General features: G+C 46.5%; 1 protein-coding gene across 3 annotated transcripts in view; it reads left to right on the forward strand.

The window, feature by feature from the left end:
• Acox1 (acyl-CoA oxidase 1) overlaps positions 1-25642 on the forward strand; it is a 27931-nt gene extending 2289 nt beyond the window's left edge. The window contains exons 2-14 of one of the 3 annotated variants that reach the window (XM_052757417.1): positions 4495-4655; positions 11743-11903; positions 13929-14036; positions 16022-16141; positions 16467-16582; positions 17482-17651; positions 18975-19137; positions 19538-19728; positions 22696-22875; positions 22992-23097; positions 23340-23483; positions 23616-23822; positions 24408-25642. In XM_052757417.1, the coding sequence (XP_052613377.1) occupies positions 4591-4655; positions 11743-11903; positions 13929-14036; positions 16022-16141; positions 16467-16582; positions 17482-17651; positions 18975-19137; positions 19538-19728; positions 22696-22875; positions 22992-23097; positions 23340-23483; positions 23616-23822; positions 24408-24458 (1782 nt within the window). In that variant the 5' untranslated portion in view covers positions 4495-4590 and the 3' untranslated portion in view covers positions 24459-25642. The remainder of the gene's footprint in view (positions 1-4494; positions 4656-11742; positions 11904-13928; positions 14037-16021; positions 16142-16466; positions 16583-17481; positions 17652-18974; positions 19138-19537; positions 19729-22695; positions 22876-22991; positions 23098-23339; positions 23484-23615; positions 23823-24407) is intronic. The other 2 variants (XM_052757418.1, XM_052757416.1) reach the window with 2 other exon arrangements.
• Positions 25643-25717: the final 75 nt, after the last annotated feature.

Genomic DNA, 25717 nt, shown 5'->3' on the forward strand with positions numbered 1-25717 from the left:
CAGTACATTCAGTGTCTACGTGTGACTTGATGTGGTCATTACTGTGACAATGAAGTGATACGCTTTGCCCCTTAAGACTTCCTCAGAACTCCACTCAATCTGACTAATCAGAAATACTTGTTTGATGCTGATGACAAGTACCTGTAATCCTAGCACATGGGGGTGGAGGCAGATCAAGGTCATCCTTATATGTCTATCCAGTCTGAAGACTGTCTGAGCTACGTTTAAACTTTTTTTCTGTTTAGTTTGGCAGCCCAAATCAGAATACTCACCAACTTCCAAATATTCATTTTTGTTTCTAAAGTTTGTAACTCGTGGGATTTTGAAGCACAGTAAATCCTAGGAAAGAGTTACAAAATGGACTAAGTTGGGTTTACAACCTAAAACTTGCTAAGATTTTATACCTTCTCAAAGCAGCGTAAGAGAGAAGGGTTACTGTTTTGTTCTATAAGTAGATGATACAGCATGTTTCGTAACTGGTGTTAGTGCACACTATGCAGACAAATTTAAGTGAGGTCACAGAGGCCTTGAACAGAGTCCTTCCTGTGGGCCATGCCTCCTTTTCAGATGAAATATTAACGATAAGTTTTAATGCCCTGTGTCAGGAGATCCATTTAAGTTAGAGGAGGAGCCTGGGAGCTGGTCTTGGCAGTGACTGTGTGCTAGGCCTTCTGTGGGCATATAGTCCTACCTGTAGCTTGAACTCTGTAATTCACGTCAGAATTTTATGTGCCACCAAGAAAACTTATCATTATTCCTTTTTCTTTGTTTTGTTTTGTTGTTTTTTGAGACAGGGTTTCTCTGTGTAGTCCAGTTTCTTATTATTTGCTGTAAATGGCTTTTTTGCATTCAGGTAGACTATGTTGTAAGTCTGTTTCATCTAGTAATAAGTTTTTAGGAAAAAAACCCAAAACTTACCATTAATTGTAAAATACACTAGGTAAGCTAAATGAGGGAGGAGGGGAGGAGTGCCAGAGTTGACGACTCAGGAGGATTCCTGGGGAGCAGGGCGTTTACCGGGCTCTTTGTTAGGTACTTATTACTAGTTCTTTCTTTCTTTTTTTTTTTTTTTTTTTTTTGGTTTTTCAAGACAGATTTTCTCTGTGTAGTCCTGGCTGTCCTGGAACTCAGAGATCCATCTGCCTGTGCCTCCCAAGGTCCTTGGATTAAAAACTTGTGCTACCACTGCTCAGCTACTGTTTCTTAAGACAGTCTCTCTTATGTCTTGTTTGATGTTTTTCTTTCTTTTTAAAGAATGTGTTGTTATTTTTACAAAGTTGATTAAAAAATACTTGGTGTATATGTATGTTTTGCATGCATGTATGTCTATATACCACTTGCCTGCCTGGTGTCTGAGGAGACCAAAAGCAGTATGGGATCTGGAGCTGGAGTTACAGACAGTTGTGAGCTGCCATGTGGGTGCTGGGAATTGAACCCAGGTCCCCTGGAAGAGCAGCCAGTGCTCTAAACTGCTGAGACCCTTTCCTTCTCCCTGCTTTAGAGACAGGGTCTTGCCCTGTTGCCCACACTGGCCTTGGACTTTGGAAGCTCTCTAGCCTCAGCTTGCTGAGTGCTTTTGACTATACCCTTTGCTCTGAAAGAAAAGGTTAAGAGTAATTTGAAATTCCAACAAGGGTCAGTTGGGTTTTTTATAGACTCCTTAGGTTTTTAAAGCTGATCCCTTGAGGCTGGTAAAGGATCCCTTGAGGCTGGTAAAGGTGTGCAGCTCAGTTGATGGAACACTTTCCGTGTTTGAGGTCCTGGACCCCATTAATTAATTAATTAAGCCTGATTTCTTGACAAGCATCTGCAGGAGGGATTAGCCATCACTAAAATACAAAGTTTCAGATTTTATTCTTCGTTTTGGTTAGCGTAGGACAGGGTCATATAGCCCAGGCATTCCTTCTCTCTACCCCCCCCCACCTTGGCTCTGAATGTTGGGTTCTCAGGTGTGTCCCACTGCTCCCAGCTACAGACCTTGTTCCTCAGTTACATTTCTAGTGGTCTGGGGAAGGGGAAACAACAAGAATTTTAATTAAGAAAAAAATTAGCACTTGATCCTGTTTATTTCCTCCACCTTCATGGCAGGGTCTCATTATTGTAGACCTGGCTAGCCTGGAACTCACTATGTAGTCTAGGCTGTCTTGGAACTCTCAGTTACATGCCTGCCTCTGCCTTCTGAGTACTAGGCTCATAGGATAATGCTGTCACACCCACTCTTCTCATTTCCTAAAACCGCTTTGTGTTAATGTCTTTATAATTACATTTTCCAGTTTTCAGAGTGTTTTACTAAAGTTCTCAGGCTTTTCAGTTCCCTCGGGGAAATATGGATGCATTATATATTCACCATTTTTGGCTCCTCAATTACACCTTATTTCTCAGAAATTCCTTGTTTCCTCTTTACACACGCATACTTGTGCTCAAAGAAATGGGAAGTGTGTAATACCAATGGTTTTGGGGAGATGCAGGCTTGTGGGGGTGCTGCTCCAGTTTTGCCCTGAGGAGTGACTTAAGCGTTTGTCTCACCAGACTTTTAGTGCTTAACTTCCTTTCCATATCCTCTCTCCAATTTCCCGTCTGTTTCTTGTTCTGCAGCATCTTCAAACTCTGGATCCTCCTGCCTTAGCCTCCTGTTTTGCTGAAGTAACAGGCAGGTCCACACCAGCTTCCATCAGTTTAAAATAGTAGTTGATGAATATGATGTTAGAGAAATCAGAGACAAAAGGCACCTCATTATTGGGGTTTTATTGTCATCTCTGTACTCACGTTGGCTAGTCAGTTATCTCATGGACATTTGGGCATTTGTTCCTAGCATACACGAAAAGTGATTTATTTGTTTTGCTGGGCAGTGAACATAGTGCCCTCTACTTACTAGACAAAGCTGGAAAGTGATCTTTCTGCCCTAACCACACAACTGGAACTGTTGACATCAGAGCAGATATTCACTGAGCAGCATCCATTAGCATTCCCCAGGACAGAGGACACAGAAGTCACTCCCTCTGCTAGACTCTGTAATCACATTAGTTCAGTTGGGTTGATTGGCAGTATCAGTGTCTAAGAGCATCCATGAGGAGAGTGTCTCAGAGTGGCTGAGATTGATGGAAAGCAGAAGAATCTGGACTGGTTTATGTGGTTTTATTTCGGAAATAGAATAGTAGGCAATTACTGTGTTTGCTGTTGCTGCTTTTAAGGTGGTGGCCCCTCTGTGGAGTGACAGTGTCCCTTTCCTCCTGTAGTCCATGCTCTGCTTCTTGTGAAGCCCAAGGTCTCCTGGGTGACATCTCTTCTAGTAACCCCTGAGAAGACATCAAAGTCACTTAGGTGACACAGCATTTGTACTTCAAGTTCTTTGGGTGCACACGGCCAAAATGCAAAGCAGACTCCTAGGAAGTCCACGGGGTGGAAGCACAGGCCTGGCTGGGGTGCTCAGTTTTGTGTCATGGGGTCTGTTTGAGGGCAAGGTTGCGGGCTGGATTTCAGTGTCATGTGCAGTTCCCTTAATCTGAAGCGATGTGCACTGGCCACTGGGGACAATTTTTAAACTTCTCACCTTAGATACCCTGGTGACCTTTAGAGATCCATGGTCGTGCCCTGAAATACGTACTTATTCATCAGGGTATTTGCTTAGGTCGTCTAGGCAGAGACTGTTCTACTATTCTTGATGCCGGGCATGGTGGTGAATGCCTGTAGTCTCAGCACTTGGGCCTGATGGATGAGGATTCCCAGGAATCTGAGACTATGCTGAGCCACATAGTAAATTCTAGATCAGCCAGGGATATGTAGTGAGAGAAAAAACAGACATTAAATCGATATTGTCAGGAGTTTTTGCTAATGGCTCCATAGTGAGGGATGTTTGTAGAGTTCCCTTTGATCCTCCAAGCCAGTTAGACCTGAAAGGACCGCAGCCGGACTCACACCCACTCTGTGACACCCACAGTCAGAGCAGAGGTAACCACAGAGTCATCCACTGTTTCAGATTCAGTGTAGCGGTGATACAGGACTCCTCTTTTAAAGATGAGACGAGATTCTGAAGACTGCGGGCTGCAGGTCAGAGCTGGCACCAGGCTTAGCTGCCCGAGGAGCCGGGTCCATTCTGCGCCAGAGGAACAGAAGGAATCTGGCCCTGAGGTGATGGGAACAAGAGCTGCCACATAAGACCTGCTCTTGGCTTTTATATAGTAGACGGTAAATTTTACATTTCATTTAGTGAAAGGGTCTTCAATTTTCTATTCTTCATCCTGAGCACCAAGATTTTTTTCTCAAGCATGTGAGGTCGGGGGGCTGGTAAGATAGCTCAGGGTGCTTGCTGCCAAGCCTGACAGGTGGAGCTTGATTTCTGGAACCTAGAGGGGAAGGAGGCCCTCTGCCCTCCGGTGCCTCCACCCCCATGTCTTGGCATACACACCAATGATAAGCTCACGAGAGTGAGCGGTGACGAGCGGTGGGTGCAGTGTCCTGCGTGAGGCTGAGACGCTTTTCTTTTCTCTCCCGTAGACTACATTTGGTCAATTTTGTGGAACCTGTGGGCCTCAATTACTCCATGTTTATTCCTACCTTGCTGAATCAGGGCACCACTGCTCAGCAAGAGAAATGGATGCATCCGTCCAAAGATCTCCAGATAATTGGTACCTACGCCCAGACGGAGATGGGCCACGGTTAGTCCACATCTGACGATCCCGGGGTGACCACCTCATGAGTTCAAGAAAAGTGACTCCTGACGTTTGATTTTTTTTCCTCCTCCCCTGCAGCTATGTGTTTGAGGATTTATTTTCAAATTGTTGCATCAAAGCCCAGTTTCCCCTTTTTGAGTTTATTCCCCAGGGCTCTGGCCTATGAACATCCTTCAGTGTCACTTCTTAAAGCCACCGTTTGTCACACTTATCCAGTGTGAGCAGTTACTGAGCACCTTGGAGAGGTGGCATTTAAGCATATCAGAGCACCCAACTCTGTTGGCGTGTGTGACTGTGAAGGAGTCTGTTGGAAGTTCTCCAGAGGGATGATGGATGCCTTAGCAGTGCCTAGAGGTGACGTCAGAAGAATGCATTGTAATAACACAGTGATGGCAGGGGACTGTCCTGCTCTTTCCTTGACTGCTAGCTGCTCCAGTTTGAGAAATGAGTCCGGTGGTTTTCTTCAGCTGTTCATTGTACAGTTCCCCGTGAAGGCCTGTGGGTCCTTGACTGCCAGTAGTTTTTGGTTAAATCCTTCCTAAATGCTTGGGCATGTTCAGCAAGTTATGTTTGTGGACTCAGTGTAGAATAGGATTGTTTTCAGGGACCACACCTGTGAGAATGGGTGTGGTTTACTTTTGTTTGTGTGCTGTTTGTTTGTTTGTTTGTCAAGACAAGATTTCTCTGTGTAACATCCCTGGCTGTCCTGAAACTCAATTTATAGACCAGGCTGGCGTCAAACTTAACAGAGATCCACCTGCTTCTGCCTCCTGAGTGCTGACATTAAAAGTGTGCACCACCGTGTCTGGCTGCTTTGGTTTTTTCAGACAAGATTGCCCGTCAAGTATGGTGACACTCAGGAGGGGCCAGCCTGGTCTACAAAGCCGGTTCCAAGACAGCCAGTACTATACAGAGAAACTGTTTCAAAACACCAAAACAAATTTGGGCAGTGGTAGTGCATACCTTTAGTCCCAGCACTCAGGAGGCAGAGGCAGGTGGATCTCTGTGGGTTCAAGGACAGCCAGGGGCTACACAAGAGAAACCTTGTTTCGAAAAACCAAAACCAAACAAAAGAAAGCAGAGACAAGGTTGGCCTTGTTAGCCTGGGCTGGCCTTAAACCGGCCATCTCCTTAGCCTCCTACGTGCTGGGATGGTAGGTTTGCACCACATGCCCAACAGGATGAACGTTTTAAATTTGAGATGTTCTGCCTCATATTTCACTGCCAAGATGGAGGGAGTGTGAAGGAGAGGGAAGTTGGGCATGGTAGAGCAGTCATAATCCAGCACTTGGGAGGCTGAAGATTGGGAGTTGGAAGTGAGCCTGAGCTGTATAGTGAGACCCTCTCAGAGAGCCATGCAGCCGGGAGTGGGGGGCAGGTGAGAGGGCTGGGACTCGAGATTGTGTGTGTGTGGCCTGTTTACAGACACCCAGGGCTTTCCTCAGGGTGCCAGCACTGATGACAGGTGCCCTGGGGGGAGAAAGCCATTGTATCTGAGTCAGTTCAGTCCTGTCTCTGAGAACACGGTCAGGACAGTGTTAGAGGACGAGGGCTTGCTGCTTGGAGTTTTGTTCATTCATTTTGGTGTTCTCCCTCCCCACCCCCATTCTGTCCCAGGTCAGGTCTGTTGGTTAATGTGTATCATGACAGTATTGCCTGGTAAAGAGCAGGCTAAAACAAAATCCCTCCCCATCAAGGAAAAGGCAGAGCCCTGTAGACAGTATCCCTGTCAGTTTTATCTTTTCCCTCTAGAGCAGTGCTTCTCAACCTTCCTAATGCTGAACTTTTAATACTGTTCCCCATGCTGTTGTGGTGACCCCGCCCCAACCATAAAATTATTTCATTGCTACTTCATAACTGTAATTTTGCTACTGTTACGAATCATAATGTACATATCTGTGTTTTTTTGATGGTCCTAGGTGACCCCCGTGAAAGGGCTGGTGGACCCCCCCAGGGGTCGAGACCCACATGTTGAGAAGAGCTGCTCTAGAGTGTGTCTTCCCTCCTCTTGAGACATACCAGGAAATCTATCAAACCTGTTCTGTGAGCCTCGTGGCAAGGCCCAGGCCTGGGCTGAGGAAGGTCACTCTACAGGGCTCTAGTGTTGAAGGAACAGTGTGGAAATCAGCCTCACATTTCTTTAGGTCAGAAAGCAGGTGACCAGTTGAAGAACTTATCACCTCATAGGGACTGTTTCTTTTACCTCATTTCACATTAGCACTTTGGTTGAGGAATGTAGATCTGTCATCCAGGCACTGCCCTGGAAGACAGCATTGGCAGATTCCTCTCACTGAGGAAGTTCCTGTCTCCCTTCAGAACTTGGAAGACAGCAGACGTGATTTCCTGAGTAATAGTCCTCCTGCATTGCCGCTCCACTGCGGCCTCTGTGCTACTTCTTCCCAGCTGACTGAACCCTGGGGGTTCCCATGAGACTTGCTTCTTGGTTTTGGGTTATTGTAATTTTCTCAACTTTTTTCTGTCCGTCTGTCTTTCTGCTTTGATGCTGGGATGGAACCCAATCTCCATCATGTTAGATAAGCTCTCTACACTGAGTGGCATCTGTAGCCCTTCCTTGCTGCTCTCATCTAACTTCTGTCTAAGAACAGTGCTTGCCTAGCACACCAGAGGCTCTCAGTTCGACCCCCAGCGCTGCAGTGAAGGAAGAAAAAACATATATGTGTATACGCACACAGACATATGTACATAAACATATGTAGTATTGGGGGTTATCAGAAATGAATTAGTGCACTGAAGGAGATAAATATTTTTTTTAAAGATTTATTTATTTATTTTGTATACAGTGTTCTGCTTGCATGGATGCAGGCCAGAAGAGAGCACCAGATCTCATTATAGATGGTTGTAAGCCACCATGTGGGTGCTGGGGATTGAACTCAGGACCTCTGTAAGAACAGCCAGTGCTCTTAACTTCTGAGCCATCTCTCCAGTCCCAGGAGATAAAAATAAAAAAATAAAACCAACAGTTTTTATTTTGTTTTGTGTTCTGAGACACTCATCATGAGCCAAGGATGACCTTGAACTTCCCAAGTGTCGGGTTACAAACCCAGCCTCATTTCATAGTTTGTATTGCATAAAATAATATAAGAGACTCCAAGATGAACCAGCCTGTACTATCTTTAATGCTTTGTTTTAATACAGGTTCTTGTTGTAAATAGCTCATACTTGCCTTGAACTTGTGATCCTCCTGCCTCAACCTTCCCAGTGCTGGGATTATAGTCCCTCGTGTCCCTTCTTTAGTGCCTTCAGAATCCCTTTGTCTCGGTAGCCTGTCAAGGTGGCCACTTTGTTCTCTCCACGTTAGTACACACCCGAGAGTCCGGGTTACGGTTTCTGTTACTAGCCTGTACGCCGATGCACATCCTCTTTTGCTGTCTGCATTTTCTTTTTTTTTTTTTTAAAGATTAATTTATTTATTATGTACACAGTGATCTGTCTGCATGGATGCCTGCATGACAGAAGAGGGCACCAGATCTCACTGTAGATGGTTGTGAGCTACCATGTGGTCGCTGGGAATTGAACTCAGGACCTCTAGAAGAGCAGTCAGTGCTCTTAACCTCTGAACCATCTCTCCAGCCCTGCATTTTCTTCTGTGAGCTGAAGGGGCTGTTTTCCCTCCTTCGAGTATTGATGGAAATAGAATCTGCATATTGACCTTCTCAGAATATTGTGTCCATCTAATAATTTCCCCATCCCTGCCTCATGTGTTAAACGTTTTATTCAATGTTCTCAATGTGTCCTTTTGGAGTCGGTGCAGACCTCTCCTCTGATTGCTCTGTCTTCTGGGTTTGTTAGCTCATCTCTAGCACTGACTTAGAGAGAGCGACTCTCAGACATTTTCCTACATTTGTATGTCCCTCAGCTCTCAGCTTTTTTCCTGTTGGTTCTTCGTAGCTTCTTCTAGAGTTTTGTAATAGTAAGACTTTATTTCTGGAATGTACTGTACACATGTGCTTCCCTGTGTCTGGAGACAGGGCGTGGAGCTCAGAGATTGGTTGCTTGCGCAGTGTGTACAAGGCCCTGGGCTCACTCTCCAGTACCAAACTCCCAAAACAAAAGAGATATGTGTTTGGTGTTCTTGCCTACAGTTTTCTTTTTCCTTTGGTGGTTTTATAGTTGTTGTTTTGGGTTTATTTGTAGCCAGGTGTGGTGATGCACACCTGCCCTTGGGAGGCAGGGGCAGGCAAATTTCTGTGAGTTTGAGACCCACGTGGTCCACATAGTAAGTTCCAGGCCAGTCAGGGCTACATAGTGAGACCTTGTCTCAAAAACAAAAGAAACAAAAAATGAACTCAGGTCTTGTGGGAAGCAGCAGGTCTCTCCATCTCTCTAGCCCCTCCTTTGCTTTCTGTTTTGTTTTGAGACAGGGTCCTACTAACTATCGGAACTCTCGTTGTGTGGACCAGGCTGGCCTGCAATTTTCATCATTCCTTTTACCTCTGCCTCTGCAGTGTGGGGATCGCAGGCAAGCCCTGCCGTGCCTCACAGAGGTATAACCCAGGCTAGCCTCGAACTTGCGATCCTCCTCCCTCACCTTCAGCACTGGCCTACTTGGGTGTGCCACCACCAGCTCCGGACTTCAGAATTCTCATCTCAGTTTGTCACATTGCAAAAGGCGCTGCAGGAATTTGAGTTGGTATATGGCAGAACTTTTTATTTTCTTGGGAAGTACTCCATTCGTTTGGTCCTCTCAGGAAGAAACCAGCTAATTCTTTCCTGTTAGTCAGATCTTTTTGGGGAGGGTGTTTGTGAGAGACAGGGCTTGTGGAGTCACTGTAGACCAGGCTAGCTTCAAACTTGTGGGGGGAATCTTCCTGCCTCTGGTGTAATTATTAGGTGTGTGTCCCAGCCTGGTTTTCCTTTGGGTGGAACTGACTTCATGCATGCTCGACCACCCCTCTACTGACTGTGTACTCCCAGCCCCAGGGCCGCTCAGTCAGATCATTCCCCTGCTGTTGGCTGCGAGCCTTTCCAGCTTTGTAGCCTGTGGAAGGAGAGACTGAGGAGACCTTTCAACATAGCAGCTTTAGAAGAACTGACTTTAACAGTTTGCCAAATGTACTGCTATACAGTTTATGATATCTTATCTCACAGTAGTGTGTGTCATTGCCATGCATAATTAACTTCAAGTAGAGAAACTGTCCTTTTCTCTTGCGCATTCCTAAATCTTACCCATGTGTGACTAATACCTATGTTAGCTACCAGAGACACTTTTTTCCCCAGACATTCTTCTGTCCCAGTGTCTGATTGGAGTGCCTGCCTGCCTTCCTCCCTGTGTTTGATAACACTGTATTGTTCTTACGCTAGCCCGACGCACAGGCACAAACCTCCCTCGGTCTGAAGGGGAGTCTGAAGGGGGCCGCTTCCAGGCTCCTTCTCCAGCAGTCTCTGGTCATTGACAGCACAGACAGCTCTCCTGAAAGCAGAAAGCGAGCTGCTCCCCGCCCTAGGTGGCAGGCCTAGGTCAGTTACTGCCTGGGGACTTGGATCCTAGCCTTTTGGGGAGGAAAACTCTAGGGATTAAACCAGGGTCTAAGTACGCTAACATGAACACTACTCTGAGTGTCACCCCAGCCTGGGGCTCCCCCCACATTGAAATCCAGGGCCTCCCAGATGAGTTCTAGGTTTAAGTGTGTGGGATTAACAGTGGTTTGGTTTTTGAGCAAACCCAAGGCAAACTGTTTACCACTGTTTACCCCCATTCCCATTGCTGGCGTTTTAAAAGCTGGAAGAGTTATAAGTGAGAAAGGCATCTCACAAATGCAGTTTGCTTTGATTTGGTTGATGTGGTTGGGTTTCTAAGGTAGGATCTCCCTGTCTGGCTTAAACTGGCCTTGAACTTGAATGCTGCCTCAGCCTCCTATGTGCTTGGATTACAGATGTGCACCATCACAGCTCATTCCATGAATCAGTTTCAATTTTTTTCTAATTTAAAAATGATTGCAAATTCGTAGGGAGTTAAAAAAGCCGCACCGAGAGTCCCCACAGCCTTTCACCTGCTCTGCCAGTAGCCAATCATTTGGGGTTTCCGTTTTGATGTTTCCAAGGACAGCTCTGGATTTTAGACCTTCTCAGTCCATGTCTCACTTGAACATTAAGCTCGCCAACCAGAGACAGGACTAGGTTGCAAAATCCTTGTCCTGGCTCACCACCATCATTTTGATGCAAACGTGGCACTCGGCCACCCATCTTCATTGCCTTATGAAGTGGGGATTTCACTGGGTCCGGATGTTAGCTGAAGGCGCAGCCACTTGCCTTGGAGAGGTCCTGGTGAGCTCTTGCTGAGCATATCAGCCTAGTCTCCTCCCCAGCTTAGAGGGAACAAGCTGGAACAAGCCGAGAGGTTGAAAGACTGGAAGGCTGTCCAGGCTCATCTCTAAGATAATTAAATGGCATCATAACGGAGTGCAGACCCTGTTACGCACAGACCTGTGATTTGCAATGTAATGGTCCTCACTAGCGATGGCTTGTCTTTAATTGCTGGAATTGTTGGAATGGAGAGCACTGTCAGTTTCTGTGTTAATTTGCACCGGTAGAGCTGAGCTGAATATCTGCCATGATGAAATTGGTCATGTGAAGACTGTGGGTCTGTCCTAGATGTTTTCTGAACAAATAGAAAGGATCCCAGTCTAGACGCTTCACTAAAATTACATCCAGGAAAACCTCAGCCCGAATTCATTTTATCCCAGAGAGAACGGCCCTGTTTTCCTGTTTCTGTCCCACCCAAGGACGCCTTGTTCCCCTTCAAGTCTCCTTTTCAGAATTTTCGTTTCCTTTCATTTAATTTGCCTTTACACATTGTTTTGTGCTACACGGGTCTGGGTCTCCGTAGCCCGTCCTGCCGCACACTCTGCCAACTTAAGAAAGATGGACATTGTTGCGAATCATAAAGTAATACAGAAAAGGACAGTGCTCCCGTCCATGATGAAGTGCACGTGATTGGTTAATACTCACAGTTTTTTTTTTTCTCCTTCCCTGCTCTATCTGTTCACATTATTGATTCTCACACACCCGATGATGCTTCCCTCCAATGCCCGTCCTTGGTATTTCTTCGAAGCTCTGTGCACCGAGGGCGACCTGAGCCTTTGGACCTTCACTTGGGCATGTTCCTGCCCACCTTGCTTCACCAGGCCACCGCAGAGCAGCAGGAGCGTTTCTTCATGCCGGCCTGGAATTTGGAGATCACGGGCACTTATGCCCAGACAGAGATGGGTCATGGTACAGTGTATTTAGTCTACCTTCTGGGTGGGCGGGCCCTGCCAACCGGATCTATATAGAGCACGGCAGGATGCTGCTGGCTGTTCTGTGAGCCTCTGCAGAGTCCGGCTCCCAGCGGAGGCTCGGGCAGTGTAAATGAAGTTATTTTATCACTGTGGTTGTTGGTTCTTTCTGACTCTCGGGAATGACCAGTCAGGCCTACTTACCATGCGGTCTGTGGAATCTGCGTGTAAGCTCTGAACCCATCTGTTGGTTACTTTCTGATGATTACCTAGAGGGGCACGTTAATGTGTGAGTGCCCTTTGACTTCCTGTGATCAGAAATATTCTGTATGTATGTCTTGAAGTTACTTGTACTTGATGTAGTGCATCAGAAAAGTTCGGAAGGTGGTTTGACCAGAGGTTAGAAGTTAAGCTGTCCTGCTGAGGCCACTGACATCAAACTCTGTTTGCCACACGCTTGCCACCTCACCCATCTTGCCACCTCACCCATCTTTCTGAACCAGGTGGGGCTGGAGATGGTAGTTTTTCTCATGTTCTCTGAATTGGCTCTGGTTGCCATTCGTATATACCTGTGTCCCATTCCATCCCGTGTCGTCCCCGGACCTCCCCCCATTCTGAGGAGTCAGAAAAAAATGTGTATTTTGTACAGCCTCCTCTTAATGCTGAGCAGTATTTTATAGGCTCCTCATGGATACAAAGTGGCGTACAGTTGAGGTCAGCTGTCCTGGTAAGGACACTTTGTCTAATGTGTCACCAGAGGCTGCTTTGGCAGAGGAGTTTACTCAGTGCCTGTTTCTTGACTTCTGCTTTGAAGGCTGTTGCTTACAAACTGTCTATTTCTGTTGCTTGGCTTGGAAATTTCTAGATGTTTCAAAGTGCTCAGTGAAGGCTGGTCTTCTCCAAGTAGTTGGTTTTTAAGAAGAAGTCCTCAGCATTTGTTGCAGTGTAGTGTTATTAGAACGACACCCACATTTTCTATACTGCTTTTCAAAGAATTGCAGTGTGTCCAACTAGGATTCAGAGTGCAAGTGTCCATCCAGCTCCAGCAACACGAGACTGAACACAAGCTTCCTCACTCTCATGAGCCGTGAGCACTGAGGTGGAGCCTGGCCCTGGAAAGCCAGCGTGACCCAGGCATTGCTGGACTCTAGGAGAATTATAGGACGTCACTTTTTTCATAATGAATAAATGTTTTCAAGTTCTTAGTTTCCATTTTAGTGATCATTCTGAAATAAGTTCTAACGTACGGAAGGTCAGCTGAGTCTGTTTCTGTCACACGTTTTCTTATTGTCCCCAGAAGTACAGAAGTAAATAGTTCGCTAGACTGGCAGTTTTCCTTTTCAAACTTAGAAATGGCTTGCACTTGCCAGGCTGGCGATGTGGCTCAGTGGTAAAGGTACATGGTGGCAAGCCTGGTGACCCAAGATCAATTCCCAGGACCCACCTGGCAGGAGAAAACTAACTCACACAGGTTGTGTGTGTGCTGTGGCTGGTGTGCACCAGCTCATGCGCAGTGCACCCAGAGGAAATGTAATTTTAAAATGTGAAAGAACCGGGTTTAAAGGAGAGTAGAAGCCTCTGTCGTATAGAACACGAGCTGCCTCTGGCGTATAGAACACGAGCTGCCTCTGGCGTATAGAACACAAGCTGCCTCTGTCGTATAGAGCACGAGCTGCCTCTGGCGTATAGAACACGAGCTGCCTCTGGTGTATAGAACACGAGCTGCCTTTACATTTTCTTTTCATTAATTTCAGTGACTATGACACACCCACTGAGCCCCATTCAGAAGTGGAATGCTCACGGCACTTCTGCTTGCGGCCTAGTGGGGAACTGGCCAGGGGAATGTTACCAATGGGATGGAGTGTGCCCATCCATCCCCCACAGCTCCTCCACAGACGCATCCCCGGTTCTTGGCTCCTCTGAGGCCTGGAACTTTCAGGCCTCAGCGGAGAATCTTGACTGTCTGTTTTGTTACTCTTTCCTCTCTGCGCTGTGTCTGAGGTCATGTGATCTCTTTCCTTAGGAACTCATCTTCGAGGCCTGGAGACCACTGCCACATACGACCCCAAAACCCAAGAGTTCATTCTCAACAGCCCCACTGTGACTTCTATTAAGTGGTGGCCTGGGGGACGTAAGTTGATTTAAAAAAAAAACAAAAACAGAAAACATTTGTTGTTTTGTTGTTGTTGTTTTTGAACATTTTGAGGACTTAGGAGGTTATATTTAGAATGTCGACCTTATATGAGAATATAATTGTGAAGTAAAAAAATAGTTAAATTCCTAAACTATCATAAGATGTTACTTCTGCTTATCTACTGTAAAAGCGCAACAGTAATGGCTGTCTTACAACACTTGGTTTAATTTTTCATCTAAATGTCCCCACATACCATAGCTTCCATAGTCCTCACTTAAAATAAAATTCCTAGCCAAGTGTGAGTACACCCCTTTGATCTCAGAGAGGCAGAGGCAGGTAGAGCGCCATGAGTACAAAGCCATACTGGTCTACAGAGTGAGTTCCAGGCCAGTCAGAGCTACATAGTGAGATTCTGTCTCAAAAAATCAAATAAATTTCCCTATTTCTTTTCTTTTTGCTTTTTCAAGACAGGGTTTCTCATTTAACAGCCCTGGATTTCGCTCTGTAGACCAGGCTGGCTTCGAACTCACAGAGATCCACCTACCTCTGCCTCCCAAGTTCTGGGGTTAAAGGCATGAGCAACCACACCCAGTATAACTTCCCTATTTCTTATTTCTGTCAAAAATTGAGTTACTTTCAGATTTTTATTTAATTGGCTTTGATATAAAATTTATATTTAGTATCTCCTTTCACTCTGAGTTGGAATGTCTATTTCAGGTATAACTAGTTGATTATTTACATTCTCTCTTTGTTTATTTTTGTTTTGGGGAGCAAGATCTTGCTGTGTAATCCAGGCTGGTCTCAGATTCTCAGTATCTCAGAATAGCCTCTGCTTTTTTTTTTTTTTTTAAGAGAAGTTTTCTCTCTGTAGTCCTGGCCAGCCTAGAACCCACAGAAATCTACCTGCCTCTGAAGTGTTGGAATTCCTAGAGTGAGCAACCACTTCTGACTAGAACTTTGTTGTGTGATGGAAATAGAGACAGTTTCTTAAAGAGAATAAAAGCAGCCGGGTGGTGGTGGCGGTGGCGCACGCCTTTAGTCCCAGCACTCAAGAGGCAGAGCTAGGCGGATCTCTGTGAGTTCAAGGCCAGCCTGGTCTACAGCTCGAGATTCAAGACAGACACCAAAACTACACAGAGAAAACCTGTCTCGAAAAACCAAAAGAGAGAGAGAGAGAGAGAGAGAGAGAGAGAGAGAGAGAGAGAGAGAGAGAGAGAATAAAGGCATTCCTGAGAATAGAGTGAGATAAAGAGCTGGGACAGGCCCCAGAACAGAGAGCTGACTCAGCAGGGAAAGGCACATTCGGTATAAGCCTCCAACCTGAGTTTGATCCCCATAAACCATATGGTGGAAGGAAAGAACTGAGTTCTTCAAGTTGTCCTGACCTCTACGTGCACTGTGGCACATGTGTGTCACCTCCTCATGCTGGTGTGCACACACAAACACAATAATAAATGTTAAAAAAAAATTGAAGATACACCTTTTTGTTTAAAGTAGGATTTATCTGCCAAAAAATAAAATAAGAACAAAGCTATAAGCTTTGTCCACAAACTTCGTGTGAGGTTGTCACAGGAAGGACTTGCTTTCACATACTTTTGTGTTTCAACCATTTAGAAATTCGAGACAGGGCCAGTGAGAGGGTTCAGGAGGTAAAGGTACTTGTGCCAACCCTAATGACCTGAGTTCAATCCCCAGAACCCATATGATGGAAGGAGAAAACAGTTCCCACAAGTTTTCTTCTGACCTCTGCATGGGTGCCATATTACAAGCATGAGCTACTTCCCCCCAAATAAGTGTAATATAATCAGTAAAAACACAAAAACACACCCAAGTGTAGTGGTACATGCTTGTAATCCCAGCACTCAGGACACAGAGGTAGGAGGATCAGGGGTTCAGGAGACTCTACCTTAAAAAAGAAAGGAAAAGAAAAATTCAGAAGCAGGAACAGCTCACTAACTTCTCCTCTGTTCTTGATGTTGCAGTTGGGAAGACTTCCAATCATGCAATAGTTCTTGCTCAGCTCATCACTCAAGGGGAGTGCTATGGATTGCATGCCTTTGTTGTCCCTATCCGTGAAATTGGAACCCACAAGCCCTTACCAGGTAAGGATTGTTCATCTGACGTCAAGGTAAAAATTAAAATTGCATGGGGCTGGAGAGATGACTTAGCAGTTACGAACAACGGCTGATCTTCCAGAGGACCATGGTTCAGTTCCAGTACTCATATGGTGGCCCACAGCCAGCTGTAACTCCAGTTCCAGGGCACCAGGCACACATGTGGTGCATGGACATAAATGCACAGAAAATACCCACACACATAAAAATAAAATAATTAAATAAACTGCAAAAAGTATAAGGCACAATTAAACAATATAGGAAGGCAAGGATTCAAAAGCGTTAATATCTCATGTGTTTCCTGCTTCGGTAGGTATTACTGTTGGAGATATTGGCCCCAAATTTGGTTATGAAGAGATGGATAATGGCTACCTGAAGATGGACAATTACCGTATTCCTAGAGAGAACATGCTGATGAAATACGCCCAGGTATTTTTTGTTTGTTTGGGGTTTTTGGTTTTGGTTTTGGTTTTTCGAGACAGGGTTTCTCTGTGTAGTTTTGGTGACTGTCCTGGATCTCGCTCTGTAGACCAGGCTGGCCTCGAACTAACAGAGATCCGCCTGGCTCTGCCTCCCGAGTGTTGGGATTAAAGGCGTGTGCCACCACCGCCCGGCTCACCCAGGTATATTTATTTATTTTATTTGGTTTTAGGTTTGTTATCGTCAAGTTTTCACTATATATCCCAGACCAGCTAAGCTAGGGTTCAAAGCAATCCTCCTGCCCCAGCCTCTAAATGTTAGTTGCAGAAGGTGACATGCTCTTCCTTCTGAACTTCTTTCATTCTTGACAGTGACTTAGAAGCAGTTGAGGAGGGTGTGAAAAGTATCACCTCGTTAGTGACTTGAGGTTCCCAAGCCCTTCAGCAACTTGGAGTCATCAGGAATGCCAGTTGGAACTTAGATTGTGAGCCAAATATGGTGTGCACTTGAGGCAGAGGAAGCGAGTTCAAGGTCAGGCTGAGCTGCATAGCAAGCCCATGTCTTTTTTGTTAGGTTTTGTTTTTCGAGACAGGGTTTCTCTGTGTAGCCCTCACTGTCCTAGATCTCGCTCTGTAGTCCAGTCTGGCCTCAAACTCGGAGAGATCCGCCCACCTCTGCCTCCCAGTGCAAGGACTAAAGGCGGGCGCCACCACTGCTCTGCTAAGCCCATGTCTTAAATCAAGCCCTTGCTCCCAAAATCTCTGGTTCAGAAGGTCAGAGGCAGGGGCGAAACTGAGTGTTTCAGACCAGTTGCCAGGCCCTCCTGTTCCAGGAGACACACTTGGAGAATCAGTCCATGGTTTCTTGGCCTCACAGAAAGACACTTCAGGCCTGTTTTGTTTTTTCAGGTGAAGCCTGATGGCACATATGTGAAGCCCTTGAATAACAAGCTGACATATGGGACCATGGTGTTCGTCAGGTCCTTCCTCGTGGGAGATGCAGCTCGGTGTCTGTCCAAGGCATGCACCATTGCCATACGATACAGCGCTGTGAGGCACCAGTCTGAAATCAAGCCAGGGTGAGGGTAGGGTCTGAGATGGGCTCGTGCTGATGGCTTTGACCCTGTTCTTAAGAGACTAGATCAGAATAGCCACTTCATCCGCCTTTCCACCCTGGCAGCAGCCCCGTGTGCTAGGTGTTGAGCCAGAGCTTACACATGCTAGGCCTCCCAAGGGCACACCACCTAGCCAGCATGCATGATGTCAAGGAATCAAGGGCAGGCAGTCAGACTGCTTCTGTCTTTAAAAATTAAAAACCTCACAAAACTGCTAATTAAAAAAATGTTTATTAGGCTGGAGAGATGGCTCCGTGGTTAAGAGCGCTCACTGCTCTTCTTCCGGAGGACCTGGGTTCAATTCCCAGCACCCACATGACAGCTCACAACTGTCTTAACTCCAAGATCTGACACCCTCACACAGACATACATGCAGGCAAAACACCAATACAAATAAAACAAAAATAAATAAATTTTTTTAGAAATTTTTTATTTTATGTGCATTGGTGTTTTGCCATGGGTGTCGGGTCCCCTGGAATTGGAGTTACAGACAGTTGTGAGCTGCCATGTGGGTGCTGGGAATTGAACCCGGGTCCTCTGGAAGAGCAGTCAGTGCTCTTAGCCGCTAAGCCATCTCTCCAGCCCATAAATTATTTTTAAAAATATTTATTGTTATCTCACAGTTTGATGCACATATTCAAAGTCATCTTGTTCATATTCAACCCCAGGACCTTTGTCAATTCTTAACACTTTAAAGTATTACTTCCGTATGGTGTCATCTCCGGGATTGTGGTCAGAACACAGTGTGTTGAGCTTGTGGTGGCCTTTGTTGTTTCTTCTTCACCGTGAGCTGTTCAGCTTGCGTTTCTGTGTAGCCGTGAGATATGGCTGCCTCAGTCATAGGGGAAACACTGAGGCAGTTGGAAGACTGCCTTCAGGCAGTGCAGTAGAATGGTTAGGACTATTGCTGGGTGTGGAGGCATACACCTTTAATCCCAGTACTCAGGAGGTGGATCTCTATGTTCAGGGTCAGCCTGGTCTACAGAATGAGTTCCAGGACAGTCAGGGCTGTGAAGAGAGACTCTATCTCAAAGAACCAGGAGGGAAAAAGAAAAGAATATGACCTTACGGAGCCAAAGAATCACCATTTTGAGCTGTGTGACCTCAGACAGATTTCCTAATCTCCCCGTTTCCCCATTTGTAAAATGACAAGGGTGAGGACAGCTGCTCTTGTACCGGAAGGACCTGTATACGGGTGACTTCGGCTGCTGTGTCAGGGAACTGGGACTGAAACCTGGGGTAATACAAGGCAGGGTTTACTCATTTTTCCTTTTTTCTGTTACTTAGTGAACCAGAACCACAGATTTTGGATTTTCAAACCCAGCAGTATAAACTCTTCCCATTGCTGGCCACTGCCTATGCCTTCCACTTTGTAGGAAGGTACATGAAGGAGACCTACCTTCGAATTAATGAGAGCATTGGCCAAGGGGACCTGAGTGAGCTGCCCGAGGTACGCACGTGCTTTTCTCATTCCTCCCTAGATACCTGTAATTTCCTTAGATACCCTCAGGTTTCATGTTTACCTGCTGGCAGACATCCAGCAGAAACTGCATGTTGGAATTTCCTGAAAGGAATTACAGAACCTTGGAACTTTTTAAAATTAAAGGCGGACCATATGTGAAGCTCGAATTTTTATTAATAGAATTTAAAGAAAGGGGTGACTGGCCAAGTACAACCGTTGAGAAAGGTGTGAGAGCGTTGCTCATTCAGATTGCAGATGCCCACCTCTTCAGTGGGCATGCACACAACTGGTTCTGACAGTGACTGACCGGCGCACTTCAGGAGGATGTATTTTCCTGTTAGAAGGTGGGTTTTAGCCAGGGTTCTCATGGCCTGTGCTTGTCCCCTAGCTTCACGCCCTCACTGCTGGGCTTAAGGCTTTTACTACATGGACGGCCAATGCTGGTATTGAAGAATGTCGGATGGCTTGTGGTGGGCACGGCTATTCTCACAGCAGTGGAATTCCAAATATTTACGTCACTTTTACCCCAGCCTGCACCTTCGAGGGAGAGAACACTGTCATGATGCTACAGACGGCCAGGTGAGAAGCAGTCTTTACAGACTTCATCATGAAAGGCAGGGATGGTTTGCTTCCGTCATGACTCACTTATTTGTGGTCTGCCTCAGTTAGGGTACTGTTGCTGTGATGAAACACCATGACCAGTACAACTTGGGGAGGAAAGGGCCTTTTAAGACATAATCTTTCCCCCCTTTTTTTGGTTCATCCCCAAGATCTCAGATTAATAAATACCACAAATATAAGACATATTACAACTTGAAAGTCCCACAATCTTTACCATTTCTTGCACTTTAAAAGTTTAGTCTCTGGTTGGATGGCAGTGGCACATGCCTTTAATCCCAGCACTTGGGAGGCAGAGCCAGGCAGATCTCTGTGAGTTTGAGGCCAGCCTGGTCTGTAGAGCGAGATCCAGGACAGGCACCAAAACTACACAGAGAAATCCTGTCTCGGAAAAAAAATTCAGTCTTTGTAAAAATCCAAAATCTCTTAAAATCTAAACTTTAAAAAATTCAGTCTTTCGGGCTTGAGAGATGGCTCAGAGGTTAAGAGCACCGACTGCTCTTCCAGAGGACCTGAGTTCAATTCCCAGCAACCACATGGTGGCTCACAACCATCTGTAATGAGATCTGGCACCCTCTTCTGCATAATAAATAAATAAATCTTAAAAAAAAAATACTGTGACTTAACAGAAGCGAAGTCACTTAAAAAAAATTCAGTCTTTCAACTGTGGACTCCTATAAAATAAAAAATAAATTAAATACTTTCTTACTTGAAGAGAGAAGAACTAGGGCACAGTCATAATCTGAACAAAGCAAAACCAAACTCCCAACAGATAAATAATTTAATGTCCACTGTCTGGGATTCATTCATGATCATCTGGGCTCCAAGGGGCTTGGGTCACCTCTCCAGCTCCGTCCTCTGCAGCACACACAGCTTGTCTCCTAGGCTCCAGCTGGCTCCACTCCACCGCTGCTGCTGTTCTCAGTGGTCATCCACCGCTGCTGCTGTTCTCTGTGGTCATCTACTGCTGCTGTTCTCGGTGGTCATCCACTGCTGCTGCTGTTCTCTGTGGTCCTCCACCGCTGCTGCTGTTCTCTGTGGTCATCTACTGCTGCTGTTCTCGGTGGTCATCCACTGCTGCTGCTGTTCTCGGTGGTCATCCACACCGCTGCTGTTCTCTGTGGTCCTCCACCGCTGCTGCTGTTCTCGGTGGTCATCCTCCACTGCTGCTGTTCTCTGTGGTCATCTACTGCTGCTGTTCTCTGTGGTCATCCACTGCTGCTGCTGTTCTCTGTGGTCCTCCACTGCTGCTGTTCTCTGTGGTCATCCACCGCTGCTGCTGTTCTCTGTGGTCCTCCACCGCTGCTGCTGTTCTCGGTGGTCATCCACCGCTGCTGTTCTCTGTGGTCATCCACTGCTGCTGTTCTCGGTGGTCATCCACTGCTGCTGTTCTCTGTGGTCATCCACTGCTGCTGCTGTTCTCGGTGGTCATCCTCCACTGCTGCTGTTCTCTGTGGTCATCCACCGCTGCTGCTGTTCTCTGTGGTCCTCCACCGCTGCTGCTGTTCTCGGTGGTCATCCTCCACTGCTGCTGTTCTCTGTGGTCATCTACTGCTGCTGTTCTCTGTGGTCATCCACTGCTGCTGCTGTTCTCTGTGGTCCTCCACCGCTGCTGTTCTCGGTGGTCATCTACTGCTGCTGCTGTTCTCGGTGGTCATCCACCACTGCTGCTGTTCTCGGTGGTCATCCACCACTGCTGCTGTTCTCGGTGGTCCTCCACCACTGCTGCTGTTCTCTGTGGTCATCCACCACTGCTGCTGTTCTCGGTGGTCATCCACTGCTGCTGCTGTTCTCGGTGGTCATCCACCACTGCTGCTGTTCTCGGTGGTCATCCACCACTGCTGCTGTTCTCTGTGGTCATCCACCGCTGCTGCTGTTCTCGGTGGTCATCCACCACTGCTGCTGTTCTCTGTGGTCATCCACCGCTGCTGTTCTCGGTGGTCATCCACCACTGCTGCTGTTCTCTGTGGTCATCCACTGCTGCTGCTCTCGGTGGTCATCCACCACCGCTGCTGCTGCTCTCGGTGGTCACCCCATGGTACTGGCATATCCAAAACTGCACCTGGGCTGCACCTTCACCAGTAACCTCTCCTGGGCTCTCTTAGGGACTCCAGCCCTGTCACACAGCATAAACCTCAGCTGCTCTCCATGACCCCTTCATGCCTTCAAAACCAGCACCACCTGGGTGACTCTTACACTACCAAGTTCAGCTGCCAGCACAAGGTACAACCTTGGCCACCTCTGGATCACTGCTTCTATGTGGTGGCCCTGAGGAAACACTTCCGAGAAGACTTCACCTCAGGCCTCTTAATCACAGCTGATTCCTCAGCCCCAGCAGACTAGCATCCATTGTCCCAGCAAAGCAAAGGTTTAACTTTAGCGGTTCTGGTCTCTTGGTAATCACAGCCGATCCTTCAGCTCCAGCTGACCAGAATCACAGATTCTTCACACAAAAGGCCTGGCAGGATCTTTGCTTCCTCTGAAACCTCACAGGCCAGGCCTCCATCCTCTGCACTGATCTCAACATTACCTTCCAGACTCCTACAGAACAGCCCACTGAGCTCCCAAGAATCAATGGCAGGATCTTTGCTTCCTCTGAAACCTCACAGGCTAGGCCTCTGTTGTCTGCATTTTTCTTAACATTCTTACCTCCCAAGTTTCTACATGACAGCTCACCAAGCTTTGAGCACTCAGTGGCTCTCCTTGTCCAAAGTTCCACAGTCCTTCCACAGTCTTCCCCTGAAAAAAGACATGGTCAGGTCTGTCACAGCAATACCCCACGATCCTGGTACCAACTTCTTTCCTAGGTTCCCTCCTCTCAGATGACTCTAGCCTGTATCAAGTTGACATAAAGTTAGCCAGCACCTGGTCAGACTGTGAAGTCATTTCAGTAGAGTTACTAAAAGCATGTGTTTTGGTGATTTCTAGGTTCTTGATGAAAATCTATGACCAGGTGCACTCGGGGAAGTTGGTGGGTGGCATGGTGTCCTACTTGAATGACCTACCCAGTCAGCGTATCCAGCCACAGCAGGTGGCAGTCTGGCCAACTGTGGTGGACATCAACAGCCTGGACAGCTTGACTGAAGCCTACAAGCTTCGTGCAGCCAGGTGAGCTCCCCTCAGGGTAAGAGGCCAGCTGTGGGGCCTTCCAGGCTGGGGCCGAGTAGAGGAGTGGGAACCATGACGGTCTCCTCAGCTCTCTACTCTTCCTTCTTGCTTAACAGATTAGTAGAAATTGCTGCAAAAAACCTAAAGACTCATATGAGTCACAGGAAGAGCAAGGAAGTAGCATGGAACCTAACTTCTGTTGACCTTGTTCGGGCGAGTGAGGTCAGTGGTGGCTTTCCCCTCACTGCTCTGCTGCCCCTTCCTTGGTGCCCGGGTCACTGTGGTAGCCTTTTTGAGACAGACGTTCGCTAACCCAGGCTGATCTGGAACTCACCAAGTAGCTAAAACTGACCTCAAAGTCATGGCAGTCCTCCTGCTTCAGCCTCCCAAACATTGGAACTAGACACAGGCCACCACACCCACCTTGTCAAGGGTCCCACACCCCGCTGTTTGTCTTCTTCCAGGCTCATTGCCACTACGTGGTAGTTAAGATCTTTTCAGACAAACTCCCCAAGATCCAAGACAAAGCCGTCCAGGCTGTCCTGAGGAATCTGTGTTTCCTGTATTCTCTCTACGGCATCAGCCAGAAAGGAGGAGATTTTCTTGAGGTCAGTACTTTGGACGCAGAAGCCCTTTTTTGTGCTTGTTCGTTTGACTTAACAGTTGTCTGTTTTAAAGTTATGTGTGTATAAAGGTCTGGTCTGGACATAGCTTTAGTCATTTGTTTCATTTTCCCCCAGGGGAACATCATCACAGGGGCTCAGATGTCACAAGTAAACAGCCGGATACTGGAATTGCTCACACTGATCCGCCCCAATGCTGTTGCTCTGGTGGATGCCTTTGACTTTAAGGATATGGCACTCGGCTCTGTCCTTGGCCGCTATGACGGGAATGTGTACGAGAACTTGTTTGAGTGGGCCAAGAAGTCCCCACTGAACAAAACGGAGGTAAAACAAACAAAAACAGTGTCTGTCAACTTCTGAGGTTCTCACTGAATGCTGGGCAAGGACTCTGTCATTGAGTGTCATATAAGTATGGAGCAGGAGGGGTTCAGCTATTAAGAGTACTTGATGCGCCTACAAAGGACCTGGATTTGGTTCCTACCACCTGTGTTGAGTGGCTCACATAATGACTTCAGCTCCAGGGGCCAGCCCAGCACCCTTTCTGACTTCCATGGGCACCTGAACACATAGGAACATACACACGGACACACACACACATAAATAAATAGTATAATACATACATTTAAAAAACTTTTTTTTTTTTAAATAAAGGCCCGGCATAGTGGGCCACATCTTTAATCCTAGCACTGGGGAGGCAGAGGCAAGCAGATAGATCTCTATGAGTTTGAGGTCAGCTTGGGCTATCTAATGAGCCCCTGGCTTAAAAAACAAGACAAAACAAACATAAAATAATTATCTTTGTGTCTGTGTAAGGTTCACTACTTTCTCAGTTCAAAGTGGTGTTGGTGTTTAGAGAAGAATGCTAACTCAGGGGACAGGTCCTCACTGGCATCCTCTGCTCTCACGCAGGTCCACGAGTCCTACTACAAGCACTTGAAACCCCTGCTGTCCAAGCTCTGAGCTTCCCTGGGACACGTCCATATGCTCCAGACAGCAGCCGGAAATCTCTCCTCCTCACTTCATTGATCTTCTGGAAATCTTCATCACATTTGTGTAGCTCTAGAGCAGATGATGGGTTGGCCTTTTTCCTCTCTATAAGTAAAGAAAAATGAGCAGACTAGAGATTAAATGAGAAATTCAGTATGTTTTAAGTAACACGGAGACTTGGAGGTACTCAGAGGGCTTCACGGTTGTACTGCTGCTAATCCCAGTACGCCATGACTTTGAGTAATTAACAGTTTAACTACTAAATTCTTAGTTTCACATTTTTACTGCTAATCACTGAATATATGTTTTTTAAAACAAAGGTATTTTATAAGGTGGAATTTTCCAGACTTTCCAGCCTAAATGATCTACACTGAGGACGGATTGGGAGCCAGAAACTAACAGAAACCCTGATGTGGGTGTGTGGCTGGTACACGAGCCCCGCCGCCGCCTGCTGTGCTGGTGTTACTTCTCTGAACTTTCACGTTAACATAGTCAACAAGACTCCTCAACACACATCCGCCTGGGAGCCATAAGCCTCAGTTGGGAGTGATCATCCTTTCCAGGCTCTAACTTTCCTGGTATAGCATGTCGCGCCTGTGGTCCCCACTTTCTGACATAGTAACCATAGTTATCTTCCCTTATTTGACCGTTGCCTGGACTTCAATCATGGTGGCTGACGTCTTCGTTTCTTGCTTGCTTCCTCCTGGAAGAGGTACTAAAGACAGTAACTGTCCTTCCTTGTAGATTAAGTAGAGGGAGAGCCCTCAGCTGTGGCACTGCTGTATTTTTGGTGACTTTATTAAGTAAATTTCCTGGGACAATCCAGATTTGAAAGATTGTGTCATCTTGTCATAAGCTGTTAAAATGCTTGGTGGCCAATATTTGGCATATAAATCACTCAGGTCACTTTTTACACCCAGAAACAACAGAAAACCCTTTGCCACAGCCACGTGCTGTGGTTTCTAGTTCAGAAGATGTAATCATTGGTGCGGGCTGAAGGACGATTGGAGGTCGCAGCTAGTTTCTTGCTGTTAAGTACCCGGCTTCGTGGTAAGCCACTAGCAGCCTTACCTGGGGGGTCAATTGGCCCCCTCAGTTGCAGTCCAGTCTCTACAATCATTGTGCTTAAAGGTGAAAGAAATACACCTTTTGTGGTATGTGTGTGTATGTGTGCATTTTTTGTGTGGTGATTTTTTTGTTTGTTTTGTTTTGAGATAGGGCCCAGACTGGCC

The sequence above is a fragment of the Peromyscus californicus genome, unplaced genomic scaffold (assembly GCF_007827085.1).
Source record: "Peromyscus californicus insignis strain IS unplaced genomic scaffold, ASM782708v3 Scaffold_3__1_contigs__length_106647218, whole genome shotgun sequence".
NCBI lineage: Eukaryota > Metazoa > Chordata > Mammalia > Rodentia > Cricetidae > Peromyscus > Peromyscus californicus.